Here is a 17139-nt window from a genome sequence, read left to right on the forward strand (position 1 = left end):
GAATCCTTGCCTGGTTTTTGCCCTTCCCTTCCTCCTGGGGCTGGGCTGTTCTTTCCCATCCTGTTCTTCCCATTCCTATCCAGAAGAACTTTCCTGAATCTGACCATACACGGCAGATGTCTGAGAAAGAACATCTTGGACATTGGAGGGCAAACTTTTTTCAAACCCCTGTCACAAGTGGACAGCAAGCCTGCTGTGTGCTGCCAGGCGTGAGGTTTTCTTGGCTGGGAGACTGGGCGGGGCCTGACACAGCTGAGCCACACAGCTGAGGCACTGTACAAATAAGGAAACTGGGGCTTGGAGAGATTGTTGGTGGTGCTTAGTGGAGTAGAGTAGGAGAGGAACTGACCAGAAATACCTTTTCTAAGTAACTTGAGCTAAAGTAAAATATAGTTATATCTAAAGAAATTCTCAAAGCAGAAGTTCCATGGTTTCAGACCTGTTCAGTGTACAACTATTTGCTTTTACCTTTGGTGTCGCTGTGGGGATGGTTAATTAGAACCCACAGGAAATTAATTACAAGGCAGCATAATGGAGATACATGCCAATACTGCCTTTTCTTTAGATGCATAGTGTATAGAAAAATAAATGAAACGTAAAACAAAAATGATCTGCCTAAGGGAAGTTTCCATCACATTTTTAGTAAACTGTTTCTGTCCCGTCCATTTAGTGCATTAGAAATAAAACTACAGCCATCTAAATATTTTCTTTCATTTTCCGTATGTGTCTGTGTTCTAAGCTTTGAGTGAAAAATAAATAAATAAAAAGGAATATTGTGGATAACAAAAGTGAGAATTGGAATAGAGAATACATTAAGGCTCGCTGTTATATTGTGTGTTAAGTAAAAAGAACAGAGATTCCGAGTTTCGATCCTATCTCAACCACTTTATCTCTATGGCCTTATATCAGCATTATAACACAGAGTTCCCAGACTTTCACAGATATCACATTCTGAGATACAAAGCAAAAGAGAAATCCAAAAATATTTGAATTTTCATCTATGCCAGTCTCCCTTCATATAAGCATACCCTTTGTGGCCAGAAGCACAGATATGTAATATAAATACGTGTTAGAAGAGTCAGCACATACTTATGGGGGGTGGGAAGGAGGGTGGGGAGTACTTAAGTCTCTACTCACAGTCTATGTATAGCTCTTAGTACAAGGATAGGTATATGTGGAAGGGTATGGTGCAAATAGGGCCAGACAGGATTTGAGCCTCCTTGTTTTCTGTGATTCTTCTATCTCTGCCCTCTCAAGTGCTGTCCTTGAGTACAAAATGTTGACATTTGGGAGAGAGAAAAACCCCTTTGTTTGCTGCTCTTTGGCTCCTTAGAATGAAGTCTGAAGGAGAGGGAGGTCAAAGCAATCTGAAACATACATGTTTCCATTTGGGATGATGTATTAACTAACACATAAAAGAGAGCTGGCCCCAGGAATGCCTTTCATTGCAGTTCCTAGGGCAACCTATTTAATAACCAGCTAAGTTTTCTCTGCATTGACAGCACCAATGACGTTGTAGGTTTGTTTTGTTTTTTAAGGGAAAAGAATGTTTTTTAAGGGGGAAAAACAGATTTTTAAAAAAACTATAGTCCTCTGAGGATTGTAGACCCAGCTATTCCTCTAGCTACATTTTAAAACTATGTAGATATGGTTATGAAAAACAAATTTTAAGTGTTTTAAACATCCATATATAATTTTCTCTTTGTAAATATAGTCTTTTTATTGAATAGCAAGCCACTAGAAGGAACAATATTTGATATATTTTTCAGAAAAAATATATAAAGGGTGTGCTGATAATTATTGCTATTCTACAACTATTTTAAAAGTCTATTTTCTGTTCTCTTTATAGGCAGTGGTTGATGCTTGCAAAATAATGGGGAAAAAGAAATTTTATCATCAAATTATGGAAGATGAACATCTTTTCCAGAAGTTCAAAGTAACTGATGAAATAGATGTTGTTACTCTGAAAGATTACATGCAAGTAAGGAACTTAGATTTAGATGCTGAAAATAAACAAACAACAACAACAAAAGCCTTCTGACCTTATCCTCCAAGAAGAAAGAATCATATATTTTTTTATTATGTAAAATACAGTATACAATTTACCATTTTAAAGTGTACAATTCAGTGGCATTAAGTACATTCACAGTGCTATGCAAACATCACCACCATCTAGTTCCAGAACCTTTTTGTCACCTTTAAAAGGAAACCTCACATCCATTAAGCAGTCATTCCCCCTTCCTTCATCACTTCACCCACTTTCAACCACTAATCTGCTTTCTGTCTCTCTAAATTTGCCTATTCTAGATATTTCATATTAATGGAATCATATAATATGTGGCTTTTTGTGTCTGGAAAGTGATAGCTAAGGAATGTGAGGTTTCTTTTTGGGGTGATAGAAATGTTTTGGTATTAGATAGTGGTAATATATAGTATGAATTTACTAAGAACCACTGAATTGTACACTTTAAAATGGTTAAAATGGTGAATTTTATATTATGTGAATTTTATCTCAACAAAAAATCAAAACTAAATGCATGGTGCTAGGAGAATGCATGACGGGAATTTGATTTAATAAGGAAGGGTTCTGTTTTTGGTTGGATACTTTCTGCTATAAGTAACAGAATATTCCCAACCACAAGAGGCTTAAACAATAAATGACATTTATTGTCCCATGTAAGAAGTCCCCGGATAGATGGGTCCTGGGTTAGCTAATGCAGCAGCTCAAGGACATCAGAAGAAGGACATCTCTACATACAGTTCTCTTGGCTTCCTTTACATGGTAACAAGATGACTATCACATTCTCAACTACTTTCAAAGGCAGGAATAAGGGGACTCCTAGCATCTTTCTCTCTTTATTTCAAGAAGAAAAATCTTTCCCAGAAGCCCCAACAGACTTCCCCTTAGATCCCATTGGTCAGACCTGAATCACATGCACCCCTAAACCAATCACTGGTAAAGGGAAATGAGATCATTTCCCATGATTGACTTAGAACAATTATGGTTCATGTGCTGGGGCCCTCCTTCCTGGAGCATATTGCTGTTTCATACCTAACAAAAAAAATCTGGGCTCCATGAGCAAGGGAGAAGTGGGAAATGGTTGATGGGCAGGCAATCAACAATGTGTCACAGCCTCAGTCTGGGGCTGAGCAGGTGGTGCACCCCAGGCAAAGGCTCTGTGGCAGGAGGAGCTGCAGAGCCTGAAAGCAGATCTGTGGGGCTAGAGAAGAGAGAGCACAGAGGGTGTGGTATGCAGTCAGGCTGCAAGGCTGGTAAGAGGTCATCATTCAGGGCTTTCAACCATAGTAAAGTATCTTTTTTTTTTTCTTGATTCTGTGTGCAACGAAAAGCTGGTGCAGTGTTTCAAGAAAAGAGGTGATCCAATCTAAAAAAGATACATCTGGCTGCAATGTAGAGAATGAATTAGAGGACAGTAAGAGCCTTCTCCCAGTTTGGAGGTTCCTGCAGTATTTTAGGAGAGATGCTGGTATCTTGATTTAGGGCTGTGAGGCTGGAGATGCAAGAGATAATTAGAGAATAAAAGCAGTGGGCCTTGATGACAGGGAGGTAGGCTAAAGGAAGGTGTCCAACATGGCTTCTTGGTTTCTGGTTTGCATACCTGGTGAGACAGCAGTGCTAAATCAAGGAACTTAAAATAGATACCTGAATAATAATAATAGCAAATGCTGATGTAATACCAACTCCTTTTATTTTCATAACAGCCTTAAGAGGTAGGTACTATTTTTACCCCCATTTTACAAGTTCTAAAGAAACAAGGGATCCCAAAATTCTAGCTCATAATAATAATGTATGGCCTTAACTGCTCCTTCAGTTGCTTGAATGTGAAACATGAAATTAATGCAGTGCCTTAGAGACTCCCAATTGTGTTTTCTTTCTTTTAACCTTAACTTAGAAGATTAGGAAATTGATCTAGGAAATAAGTAGAGCTTGGGGATGCCAGCTATCTTTGCTGAGGACATGGGTCGCATACTTGCAGATTGTGACTATGCCAAGGATTGGTGTTATAGAAAGAAGTCCCCAGATAGACATTTTAGAAGAGAGAGAGAGATGAAGATTGCTGACATTTATTGAGCCCTTTGTGGACACAGCACTGTTTTTAGCTCTTTTGTATGCATATTATCTTCTTTTAATCTTCAAGTTTGTAAATTATGTGACTGTTTTAAAAAATGAGAAAAATGGAGTTTAATGAGATTTTTTAAAATTTGCCCAAGGTCACATAGCTATAAGTGCAGAGCAGATCATTGAAAGTTCTGAGATGTTTATCCATTTTACTACTCCACTCTTGGGAAATAAAATATACAGGCAGTCCTTACTTTGCACAGTAGTGCAGGGTCATAAAAATGACCATGCAAACTGAAATCATGCAAAGCAACCTTAATAATCAATGGAGAAAATTGTGATTGTTCCATGACCTTTAAAAAATCTTGTCAAGGGCCCGGCCCAGTGGCACAGTGGTTAAGTTCGCACGTTCCGCTTCGGCGGCCCAGGGTTCGCTGGTTCGGATCCCAGGTGTGGACACAGCACCGCTTGACAAGCCATGCTGTGGTAGGCGTCCCACATAGAAAGTAGAGGAAGATGGGTACAGATGTTAGCTCAGGGCCAGTCTTCCTCGGCAAAAAGAGGAGGGTTGGCAGCAGATGTTAGCTCAGGGCTAATCTTCCAAAAAAATCTTATCAAAACGTTAAAAACTCTCTTATTGCCCGTTATAAATATATAGGAAAATGGAAAAAAGCAAAACATTTATTTAGTACACTATAATTTAAAATATTAGAAACATTGAGAATTGAAGTATTTTATTTTTTTGTAAAAAATTTATCAACTGTGAATATACTAAAAACCATTGGATTGTACACTTTATATGGGTGAACTGTATGGAATGTGAATCTCAATAAAGCTGTTAAAAAAGCCAGTTCATCAAGAATAGTTTAAATAGTACTTGCCTTCTTCTCATATAACTTATAATATGGAGTGAGCATCTTCTCTATGCCTTGGCAAATTGTCATACTCCTTTCTAACTTTGGATCATCCACCAACATTTGATCTTTTGCATTTTAAATGTTGTGAAATATCTCAGAGTTCCTTTAATGTGAAGTGGGTTTTTTTTTTTGCCAGCGTCACTTCCCCTGGGACAGCTTCATCCTTTTCGTCACAGCCGCTTTCCTCATTTCTGTTGATAAGTTCGCCTTCACCAAGTTCCTCTAACTGCCTATCTGCAATCTCTTGAATGATGGCAGTGTCAACATCCCCACGGTCACCTTATTTCTTCTAAAACTCCATTTAGATTCTATTTGAATTTCACTTCCAGAATTACTACTTTTTGTTTCTTTGTTGGCCTATTCCCTCTCTTGATTATCCATTTTTGTAAAATGCCACATGGGTTTATCACTGGGAGACAAAGAGGCAACATAACTACGTACTCTGCTGTCCGTATGTGAATAGAGATCCACAGTGACCAATCACCAACACACTTTGAAAGAAGTGACAAGATTTGTCACTAATCACCATGCACATCTGTTATTTATGTAGTGGTCCATGGACTGAAGAGCTGGCAGCAGAGTTTGTACCTATGCAATTATTGAGGTATACTGTGGTAGCTGAAATTTGAAATGTGTTGTTGGAGGACTGGCTTATTTGATTAAATGGTGTTAATGGAAATTTCTGCATGCCTAAATGATACAAAGGGAGGACTGCCTGTATGTGTGGGTGAAGGTGTGGAGGTGGGTGTGGGTGTGAGTGTGGTATACCCTAAATGCCTAGCTGCTATTCCATTTCCTAGTATCGTAGCTCCTCCTGCCATATTCCTATCATAAATGAACATTTATAAGGTTGAATTGATTATATATTTCATTTTTAAATTCCTAATTTGATTTTTTGGGGGAAGATTTTATTTTCCCTTTTTCTCTCAAAGCCCCCTGGTACATAGTTGTGTATTTTTAGTTGTGGGTCCTTCTAGTTGTGGCATGTGGGATGCCACCTCAGCATGGCTTGATGAGCAGTGCCATGTCCACACCCAGGATTTGAACTGGTGAAACTCTGGGCCGCCGAGAAGCGGGGGGGGGATTTGGGGAGATAAAGCAGAAAAAAAAAAAGAAAAGTGGGATTTCTACAAATACTCCAAATGAAAATAGTGGAATTCACCATTTAGTACCGGAGATGAACTCATTATTTCTAAAAAGGTTTGTGCAAATGTCCTCTCAGCCCAAGCATGTCATGAGCAAGCACTAGCAGGTATGCAGATCACATAACTATTTTCGATTTTTAGGCTTATCCTGAGTTTAATTTATCTGAGTTATATCTGCCATTAAAATGTTTGTGCATTAAATAAATATTTAGTGATTGTGGTACTATGTGCATGATACTGTGTGACAAGGATCTTGCCTTCCAGATAGCTTAAACACTGAGTAGTCAGTAATAAGAGTCATAGAAGAGAGATGCTGATAAAGTTCAGAGATGGGATCAAGGAGTGCTTTTTGAATGAAGTGACATTTAAGTAGAACCTTGGGAAATGTGTCTCAAAACATTCTAGAGCACCCACAATCAGTCATTCTTAATTATGTTTTCCATATAGTATTCCAGTCTTCTGGATGAGACCCCTGCATCTTTTGGTGGCAGAAATAACTACTGGCGGAGATTAAACCTCAAAAACATTCCCAAGACAATGATAATATATGACATAGTTGATTATGCAGAGTCTGGAATAATCTCAAACCGTCTACGAAAAGAAATGAAGCATCTGTTAGAGAGACCACAAACAGAAGAGATGCGTCAGCACCAGCTACAGATTGTTTCTGAAATTAGGTAAAAGTGATCTTTCACCAGGGTTACAATACTAGAGGCATTTCTGAAAATATTCACATTCTGCCAAATAGCTCACTAAAGATAATAATAGGGCATATGGGGAAAATAGGGTTGGGGCAGATTACTCAAAACTTAGGCAACTTTGTAAACAGAGCACTAACAGAAAGGACAGTTGGTACCTGGGGAGATAACTTGTATCGCCAGACAGGCAGCTCAGGATGGCTGGAGGCCACCACAACAAATGTAAAAAATGTGCAACAATAGAGTGGAAATGCTAGCAACTCTTTAATTAGAGCAGGTAGTGGGCACTGAGACAGTGCAGATGGAAGTGGAGCCCTGGGCCAGTGTGTTTGCCTTTTAAGTGGACATGAGAGGCAATACGACCTGCCAAGAACCAAGAACCACCTAAGGCGAGGAGTAAGGTGGAGGACAGTATGGGTGGATTGTTGGACGGGGTGCCTCTCTGGAGAGAGAGCCCTGGGTGCAGGTGCTAATTTTTGTTTTCATAAGTACAAGCAAAAGGGTTCCTGTTGCCCATGCCGCACAGAGCTGAGGACTTTTTCTTGCTGAAGGTTATAATTCTACTCTTGCTATTCTGGCTTCCCTTGCCGAGGATAAATTGCGTGTAAATTACAGTGACATTATTCCCTTCTTTACCAATAGCATGTGAGCCAATTCACATTATAGAAACACATGTTGTAGCAAAATAGACTGTATTATGATCTGAAACAACATGGACAGAATGTGACTGCTTCAATTATTTTCCTTTTTTCTTTCTATTATCAAGTCTCACCTAGCCTATCTTATTTACAAATTAAGCTTTTTTTTCTCAAGAAAAAAAGATAATAAGACTGAAGAGGACCTATCGGTAGTCACTTTTCACATGGTCATATTTTGAAATGAAAAATACTCCTTTAGTACATGAGGAAGACACTGATGATCCACCGTCAAGCAAACATACTGGGTATTTTTTGAGAGTAAAGATGAGTGGTGCTGACCCACTGACATAATTTAGTCCATTTATTTTATGATCGAGGCTATACATTTGCCAGACAGATGGCCTGGTGTAGGGTGCAATCTGTCACCATGAAATAGATTTTCTCTAACTCATCCGTATAAGCACTGAATATAGAACTTAAACTGTTACCACCAAGGTCAAACGAATGATGTAATTTTCTCTGCCATCATGTATAACCCTAGGCTCCCTGCTATTTGGACTCATGCTACTATTTATCCAAGAATGAGTCACTTAAAAGCCAAATAAGTAGCCAAATTCTAAATCTATTGAAGAGGGAAAAGTACTTTTTTAAAGGCTTCTTTGAATTCAGCTTAGTTTGGGATCTCCCAGAAGCAAACCCTGAGGCAAGGATTTGAGTACGAGTAGTTTGTTTGGGAGGTGATTCCTGGAACCACTGATGAAAGGGGATGGAGAAGTGAAACAGGGAAAGGTAGGCAGCCATAACAGTGTGTGTTAATGGACAGGTTACTACTGTGGGTAACTGGAGCTTATTTCCTCCTGGAAATGTCTGAGCCAGTGTAGAACATGCAGCTCAAGTTATCCCGCAGGGGCAAGGGAGTTGGGATATTTATACATCAACACCCATCAGTCATTGGTTAAGTGTTGCTTAGGAGGGGAGATATTAATTCTTGAGACCTTCCCCACACATGGGCTCTTGTTTTCACAAGAACACTCTCAGGCTGAGTGAGGGCAATGCTGGCAGTTGTGATCCCAACATGGATAAAAACAGCTTGTTTTTTTCAGCCATTATGAAATTTAATACTTCTTTGGGTTAGTATATGGTATTAAAAAAAAAGATTTGGGGCTGGCCCAGTGGCATAGTAGTTAAGTTCTCATGCTCCACTTCAGTGGCCTGGGGTTCACAAGTTTGGATCCTGGGTGGAGATCTAGCACTGCTTGTCAAGCCGTGCTGTGGCAGCATCCCACACAAAATAGAGGAAGATAGCACAGATGTTAGCTCAGCGACAATCTTCCTTAAGCAGAAAGAGGAGGATTAGCAATGGATGTTAGCTCAGGGCCAGTCTTCCTCACACACACAAAAAAAGATTCAGGGGGCCGGCCCCATGGCCAAGTGGTTAAGTTTGTGCACTCCACTTTGGCAGCTCAGGGTTCACCAGTTCAGATCCTGGGCACAGACCTACACACTGCTCATCAAGCCATGCTGTGGCAGCATGGCACATAGAAGAACGAGAAGGACTTATAATTAGGATATACAACCATGTACTGGGGCTTTGGGGAGACAAAAAAAGAGGAAGATTGGCAACAGATGTTAGCTCAGGGCCAATCTTCCTCACCAAAAAGCACACCTTAAAAAAGAAAAGATTCTGGGGCCGGCCTAGTGGCCCAGCGGTTAAGTTCGCACGTTCTGCTTCAACGGCCCGGGTTTTGCCGGTTCGGATCCTGGTGCAGACATGGCACCGCTTGGCAAGCCATGCTGTGGTAGGCGTCCCACATAGAAAGTAGAGGAAGATGGGTACAGATGTTAGCTCAGGGCCAGTCTTCCTCAACAAAAAGAGGAGGATTGGCAGCAGTTAGCTCAGGGCTAATCTTCCTCAAAATAAATAAATAAATTAATTAAAAAAAAAAAACGATTCAAATGGCTACTACACAGTATTTTCCAAGAAAACTGATTTTAAATTGATGCCACATCTTATCATTTTTATCATCATTGCCATTAATGTCATCATCTCTACACCTTCTTAAGTGGCAGTAAAGAACTCTGCTATGTAACCCAAGCAGAAATGATAACTTTGGCCTAAAAACTTACGTGTAATATTGCTCCAAGTACTGAGGTCTTTGATTGATAGAGGATGCTTTAGTAAAATTTGGAACTTTCTTTACATTCAAATTTTACTTTGTGCAGTTTTTCTGTCTATAATACAAATATTTTCTAGGTGCCCTTCATCCTTCTCAAGTATTCAACCTTTGTATCGGCCCTACCAACAGCAAAGTCAAATTAGACATCTAGGTCGTCGATCCAAGCAAGCTAAAATGAAAGTTGAAAAAATGAGAAAAGCTTCTAAGATGGCTAAAGAAAAAAGTGCTTCTACGGGGACTGTAAGTTAACTTGTACTGAATTCATCATTTTGGCCAATATTCAAACTGTAAGGAATTCTACTTCTGTAAGTGGAATTTTCCTAATCTACAATAGTTCAATCAAGGCTGAAACACCTTTGGTATATACATTGAATAGTATAAAACTACATTCCTTTTGGTAACACATATTTAAAAAATTCTTAAGCAATGTGAGTAGCTATTCTGATAAATACCAGCTGTTTTGGCTCCGCGTTAGCATGAATTGGCAAAAAACCCTGTTGTCTGTATGTTGACACTGTTGATTCAGCACATCTCTAATGGTGCTTTTCTCAAAATGGAAGTCATTTCTTTCCCCCCCCCCCAAATATTGGCACCTGAGCTAACAACTGTTGCCAATCTTTTTTTTTTCTGCTTTTTCTCCCCAAATCCCACCAGTATATACTTTTATATGTTTTTAGTTGTGGGTCCTTCTAGTTGTTTCATGTAGGACACTGCTGCAACACGGCCTGATGAGTGGTGCCATGTCCGCGCCCTGGATCCCAACCGGCGAAACCCTGGGCTGCCGAAGTGGAGTGCATGAACTCAACCACTCGGCCACGGGGCCGGCCCCTGGAAGTCATTTCTATCTAAGCTTATTAAAAGCTGTATGCTGTGTAAAGTCTGCCTCAGTATACTCTTACATTGTAGGAATGTTTACAATGAACATGTATTACTTTGTAATTTTTAAAAGATCTGCTATAAATTTTTTTGAGATGAAGCTAAGTATAAACAGTCAAATGTAAAAACATAAAGTAATAAAAAGCAAATATAAAGCACTTTCCACTTTTATTTATAATTCTACCTAGGAACTGCAAATGGACACACCAGGTACAAAGCAACAAAAGACGATCATCTTCTCTACCCCATCTTTTGACATTGTGAAAATTAATGAAGTCATATCAGATGACAAATTGGAAAAAGAAGAAAAGGAATTATTTGCCTGGTGTCAAGACTTGTGTATTAATAATTCTCTATCATATTAATGCACAGCTAATTGACAGGAAACCAACTTATTTAACACTCTGCTTGTCTGTCTATAAATGATGAGTATGAGTATTAAAGGCAAACAAAATATAAACAAGCCCTCAGTATGCTCTCTTAACTAAATGTGTGACAGATTTTTAAGCCCTTTATGTGTTACTGTAGGTACAAATATTTTTACTGACAGAATTTTAGTCTGAATAAATTATTTCAACTAGTTGCCCTCGAACTAACCATATACAGTTTTCTTCAAGAAATGATGAGTAAATTAGTCCCTGGAACGTTTATTCAGTTTTGATTTTCCTTCATTTTAAAAATATCTGAACAGGCTGTGCTTAGCATAAATATTAGAATTCACAGAATAAAAGGCTGCTCTTGAGTCAGCCTCCAGTGTCTTGTTTTTAGTAGCATGTTGTTCTTACAGGACAGCTTGTGATTGACCTATTCTGAATTATAATAGAAACAATAATGAATTTGCTGCTACAGTAGGCATGACATAGCATAGCTAATCATTATTAAGCATTGTGAGCACCTGGGCAGAATGTTGCATCTGCTTTAATGTTGCACTTTGGATATTTGTCAAGTATAAAGACTGTTTTGAGTAATATTTATCAATTTCCTTTTGAATTGATAAATTCCCATTCCTGATATGGTGGAAATTATTGATATTTTTGTGATCCAGGCTATTAGAGTATATCAAACCTTCCCAGAGGCTGTGATAATTAAACAAAGTACATTATTATTGAACTTTAAAAATATGATTTTTTATTTTGTATAACGTTTAAAATGTGGAGGTTGATTGCTCATTTAACTCAGGCAAGGCGGCCTATAAATGGATCTCATCCTCTGCTAAAAGACTCTTTTAAGTGATAAAGAATATTGGAGTAAATGTGTATGATTCCCACTAGAATATGTTTAACATAAATGTGTACTCTTCAATATTAATATATCCTCACTTGATATCCAAAAACAGGCTGGATAGTCTCCTTGTTTTCAGAGCTTGTACTGGACACTGGTTGAATAGAAAACACATATTTGTCCTCATGAATCACGCATATTCTCATCCATTAAATTGGAAAGCAGTCCTTCATCCAATCAAATGCATATCAGATTCAGTTCATCCATATATGTGCAATAATAAAGGTAAGGAAGATTTCAGGTAACAAGATGAAGGAAAAGGACAAAGGAAGGACAGACTCTTTATGTTTAAGGGCACCCACGTCTCATATTTCATTAGCTATGACTTAATCCCATCGTAATGCCTAGCTACAAGGGAGGCTGGGAAATATGCTCTTGTTTTGGGCAGTTAGGTACCCAAGTAAACCTCTGTTATAAAAGAAAGAGATAATGGATATTAAAGCATAACTAGCATCAGCTGCCAGGCAGAGATCATGTCTTCTATTGATTCTTTTAATTTATATTAAACAATGTAACCACATCACAGAAAATCCTTTTAAAAGTAAAATTGGGGCTGGCCCGGTGGCACAGTGGTTAAGTTTGCATGTTCCACTTTGGTGGCCCAGGGTTCACCGGTTCGGATCCCAGGTGCAGACATGGCACTGCTTGGCAAGCCATGCTGTGGTAGGCATCCCACATAGAAAGTAGAGGAAGATGGGCACAGATGTTAGCTCATGGCCGGTCTTCCTCAGCAAAAAGAGGAGGGTTGGCAGCAGATGTTAGCTCAGGGCTAATCTTCCTTAAAAAAAAAAGTAGAATTACACATAATCTCATCATTATAATATAGCAACTTTTCATTTGCTTCTATCTTTATAATCTGTCTAAATGCACACATATTTTCACATGGCTTTAATCATAAGTGACATATAGATTTAAAATTTTCACTTTAATGTTATATCTTAAACACAGTCCATTTAAAAAAATAATTTTTAATGGCCACATGATAGCCCAGTGGGTTAATGAGGCATAATTTACTTAACCATACCCGTATCATTGGATATTTCAGTGATTCTAATTTTTCACTATTGTAAGTAATTAACACTAGAGTGGACATCTTCATACACGGTCTTCTTTCTTTTGGTTATCTTTCTGTCATTTATTTTTTAACCTGATTGGCCTGCAATCAGAGAACATGATTTGTGTGGTGCTGATTCTGGGAAACTTGTTGAGACTGGCTTTATATAGCCAAATATATGGTCAGTTTTCATGTATGTTTCTTGTACTCTTAAGAAAAATGTGCATTCTCTGTAGTTGGATTCAAGATTCTATACATGTCCTTTTGATCAAGCTTGTTAATTGTATTGTTCGTATTTTCTGTATTCTACTAATTTTTGGTCATGTGACATCAATTACTGAGAAAGGTATATGTTATATCCTACTATGGTGGTGGACTTGTTAGTTTCTCTTGATAATTCTGTCAGTTTTTGCTGTATGTTATTTGAAGATATCATTGGGTACATATATAACTTCAGAATTAGTGTCTCTTCCTGGTGAATTGAATTTGTTATCATTATGTCATTACTATATTTATTCCTAATAGTGCATTTTTGCCTTGAAGGCTATTTGGTCCAGTAGGAACAGAGCCACTCTAACTTTTTTCTGGTTAGTGTCTGCCTGGCATATCCTTTCCCATCTTTTCTTCTTTTCAACCTTTTTATGTGTCAGAGACTGGGTAAATGCTCAGTCCTACATTTCCCTACTCTTTTTGCGGTTATGTTGAGACCACCAGAGGAATGTGGGCAGAAGTGATGTATGCCACTTCTAGGTTTGGCCCCTAAAATGTCATACATGGTCTTTGATGTGCTCTCTCCCCTGTTCACATGGCTCAAGGCAAACAACTCCAAGATGGTAGAACTAGGATTGAAGGATCCCGGATTCTTTTGTCATTGATTGAAGGAGCAACAGCCAGAGCAGCAGCCCGACCTGATGAACTGTGATGTGAGCAAGAAATAAAGTTTGTTGTGTTAAGCCCCAACAGTCATAGGGGTTGTTTGTTACAGCAGCTAACATTAATTATTCTGATATACCATGTCTTTGTGTTTTAGGTTTTCTCTAGGACACAGCAAATATCTGGAATGTTTAGTTTTGTTTTAATCCAATCTGAGGATATCTTTCTTTTGACTGGTGAGTTTAGACCATTTATACTTTGTTGTGATTTTAATTAATTGTTGATATATGGAATTATCTTTACCATTTTATTTTGTGCTGTCTGTCCTGCTTTTTCTATGTCTTTCCCCCCCTTTCCTGTTTTCTTTTAGATTTTTCTTTTGATTCCACATTTCCCCCTCTATTGTTTTGCAAGTTATACACTCTATTTCTATTCTTAGTGATTACTCTTAAATTTTAGCATGTGTACTTAAAGTCTAAATCAATATCTCCATCCCCCTCTCAAACTATCCAAGGGCCTTAAAATGCTAATCACCATCCTCTTGTCTTAAAAATTATTGTTATCCAATATTTTAGCACCATCTTGTTTTTAACCTCCAAATTAGACATTATTGTTGTTTTATGAATCTCAGACTTTCCTTCTGGGATTGTTTTTCTTTATCCTGATGTATACTCCTAAAAGCTCCTTTAATGAGCATCTTTTGGTGATAACTCTTTCAGTTTTTGGTTTTCTGAAAATGTCCTCATTTCACCCATATTCTTAAATACAAACTTTAAGTAGGTGTTAAATTCTGCCTTGCCAGTGGTTTTCTCTCAGCAATCTGAAGTCATTGTCCCACCGTTGCTGCTAGTCTAGTTGTTGTTCCTTTTAGCTTCTCTCTTTTCTCTCTGGCAGCTTTTAAGATTTTCTCTTTGTATTTTGTGCTCTTCAGGTATACTGAAGATGATTGACCTTCCCACATTGTCTCTCTTCTATCTCCATTTCGTTTCACCTTACTGTCCTTTGAGAGTCTGGCTTTATGCAGAGGTCTCAGTTCCAATTCCCTACCTTCCCTGAGCCCAAGATCCTGTCTCCACACATATGAGATCATTAAAACCCAAGACTTTAGGTTCCTGGGAGTCATGAATGTGCTCGTGGTCATCAGCCATTTCCCAGGCTGGTTTGTAGCTCCTTCTTTATTTTCACCCCTGAGGATTTTCCTTCTTACAAACTCAACTCTACCTTTTAAAAGATGGGTTTTTTTGTATTTTATCTAGGGTTTCTATGGTTTTTGCAGTGGGATGGTTTTTCAGAATACTTAGTCTACCATTTTCTCATAAATGAAAGTCCACATTGTCACTTCATTCTGTTGAATTATATCCTTAAATCTTCAGAGTGAGTGGTACTACTTACTGCACCAGAGATTTTAAACATTTTTATAGCTATTCATATGCATTATCACATTGCTTTCTGGCCGTTCTCCTTTTGAGTGGTGAGTACTGTACTGACATTTGCTTGTCCACTTCATGGAGGCAGAGTGGTATCATAGAGTAGGAATCAGCCACATCTGTTTCTCTCTCTCCCTACCCCATCTCTTTCTATCCCTCCACTATTCAGATGTACAGTCATGCACCACATAATAATGTTTCAGTCAAAGACAGACTGCATAAATGACAGTGGTCCCATAAGATCAGTGTCATATACCCTAGGTGTGTAGTAGGTTATACCATCTAGGTTTGTGTAAGTGCACTCTATGATGTTCACACAGCGATGAAATCGCCTAACAACACATTTCTCAGAACATATCCCCGTTGTTAAGCAAGGCATGACTGTATAGAGATTAGAGAAATTCTTTCCCTTAAAGGTTTTGTTGTGGTTTGAGATGCGACAGAATTAAGAAAGAAGGCACCAATGGAAGAGGAGATAATGAAGATACATGTAGAAGACCTTCTGGCTAAAAATGCTGACTTGAATATCTATCTTAATCTCTGCCCCCATCAAGCCCTTCTAAAATAACAGTAAAGAGATTTTTTTTAAGGCATGAACCTTCAATGATAAAGAGAGATCAGGGAAAACAGTAGCAAAATTTTGTCAGTTGGAAAACTTATGAGTGGTAGTTGATGTACCAGATCTGAGAAAACACTATCTTAAACTGGCCTTGCGGAAAGCTAAGAAGCAAACCAGCTTACACAGTGGGACCCCCGGAAGACTGAAGAATTGGCAACAGCAAACAGGTTATGTTTGGACGTGAGAGGCGAAGGGGAAGGAATTCACTTAAAATCTGTTTAAGAAGTAATTAGAACACCAAATCCCTTCCCACTGTTGTGGGTTGAATTGTGTCTCGTCCTGTCCTCCGGAAAAGATAGGTTGAAGTCCTAACCCCAAGTACTTCAGAAAGTGACTTTATTTGGAAATAGAGTTGTTACAGATGTAATCAGTTAAGATGAGATCATACTAGTGTAGGGTGGGCCCCTAATCCAATAGGACTGGTGTCTTTATAAAAAGACAGCCATGTAAAGACAGAATCAGTTCAAAGAATTGAAACAGTTGCCTCTAAGGATCAAAAACTGGGGGAAAGAGGAACAGGAGTCTAGTGGACTTTATAACGATCATTGTAGGGGCCAGCCCCATGGCGCAGTGGTTAAGTTCGCATATTCCGCTTCTCGGCGGCCTGGGGTTCGCCAGTTCGGATCCCGGGTGCGGACATGGTACCACTTGGCAAAAAGCCATGCTGTGGTAGGCGTCCCACGTATAAAGTAGAGGAAGATGGGCATGGATGTTAGCTCAGGGCCAGTCTTCCTCGGCAAAAAAAAAAAGAGGAGGATTGGCAGTGGTTAGCTCAGGGCTAACCTTCCTCAAAAAAAAAAGCAATCATTGTAGAACTATTTGACTTTTAAAACTATGCAAGTATGTGTTTGATTTTAAAAACTAAATTTTTAAAAAATATAAGAAAGCAGGAGAATTGTTGGGATGCAGATAGGAGTGTGCTGGAGCAGCTCATACTTAGCTTGCTCAAGCTGGTTGTTAAATTTCCAGGAATTTTATGAGCCAGTTGTTAAATACAGACATTGTTAGAAATTAAATTGTATAAATTTACGATTAAGTAAACTATTATATTAAAAGCACAGTTAGTTACTCAAAATTCATCACTTCCTAATTATTTTACTACATTTTACTATTATCTATAATATTGATGTTATTTATATCTATTGTATCTGTCTGTAGAGATGCTATATTATGGTGTGCTACTGGACACTTCTCAACTCGGTCATGATATCAAATTCGTAACTTGAAAATATATGTATTTCTTGTTGTTTATTTCTTAAACTTTTTATTTTTAAGTATAACACATCTATAGGAAACCATATAAAACAAATATACAATGGGCCGGTCCTGTAGTGGAATGGTTGGGTTCAGTGT

General features: G+C 38.4%; 1 protein-coding gene across 12 annotated transcripts in view; it reads left to right on the top strand.

Annotated features, from left to right (window-relative positions):
- The window catches only part of CXHXorf58 (chromosome X CXorf58 homolog), a 46346-nt gene that overhangs the window by 9685 nt on the left and 19522 nt on the right, over positions 1-17139 (top strand). For 8 of the 12 annotated variants that reach the window (XM_070603444.1, XM_070603439.1, XM_070603450.1 and 5 more), the window contains 4 exons: positions 1850-1981; positions 6591-6820; positions 9734-9896; positions 13898-13976. In XM_070603444.1, the coding sequence (XP_070459545.1) occupies positions 1850-1981; positions 6591-6820; positions 9734-9896; positions 13898-13976 (604 nt within the window). Of the gene's footprint in view, positions 1-1849; positions 1982-6590; positions 6821-9733; positions 9897-10720; positions 11866-13897; positions 13977-14671; positions 17038-17139 lie in introns of those variants that run through there. The other 4 variants (XM_070603446.1, XM_070603447.1, XM_070603445.1 and 1 more) reach the window with 3 other exon arrangements.

This window comes from Equus przewalskii, chromosome X, assembly GCF_037783145.1.
Source record: "Equus przewalskii isolate Varuska chromosome X, EquPr2, whole genome shotgun sequence".
Classification (NCBI taxonomy): domain Eukaryota; kingdom Metazoa; phylum Chordata; class Mammalia; order Perissodactyla; family Equidae; genus Equus; species Equus przewalskii.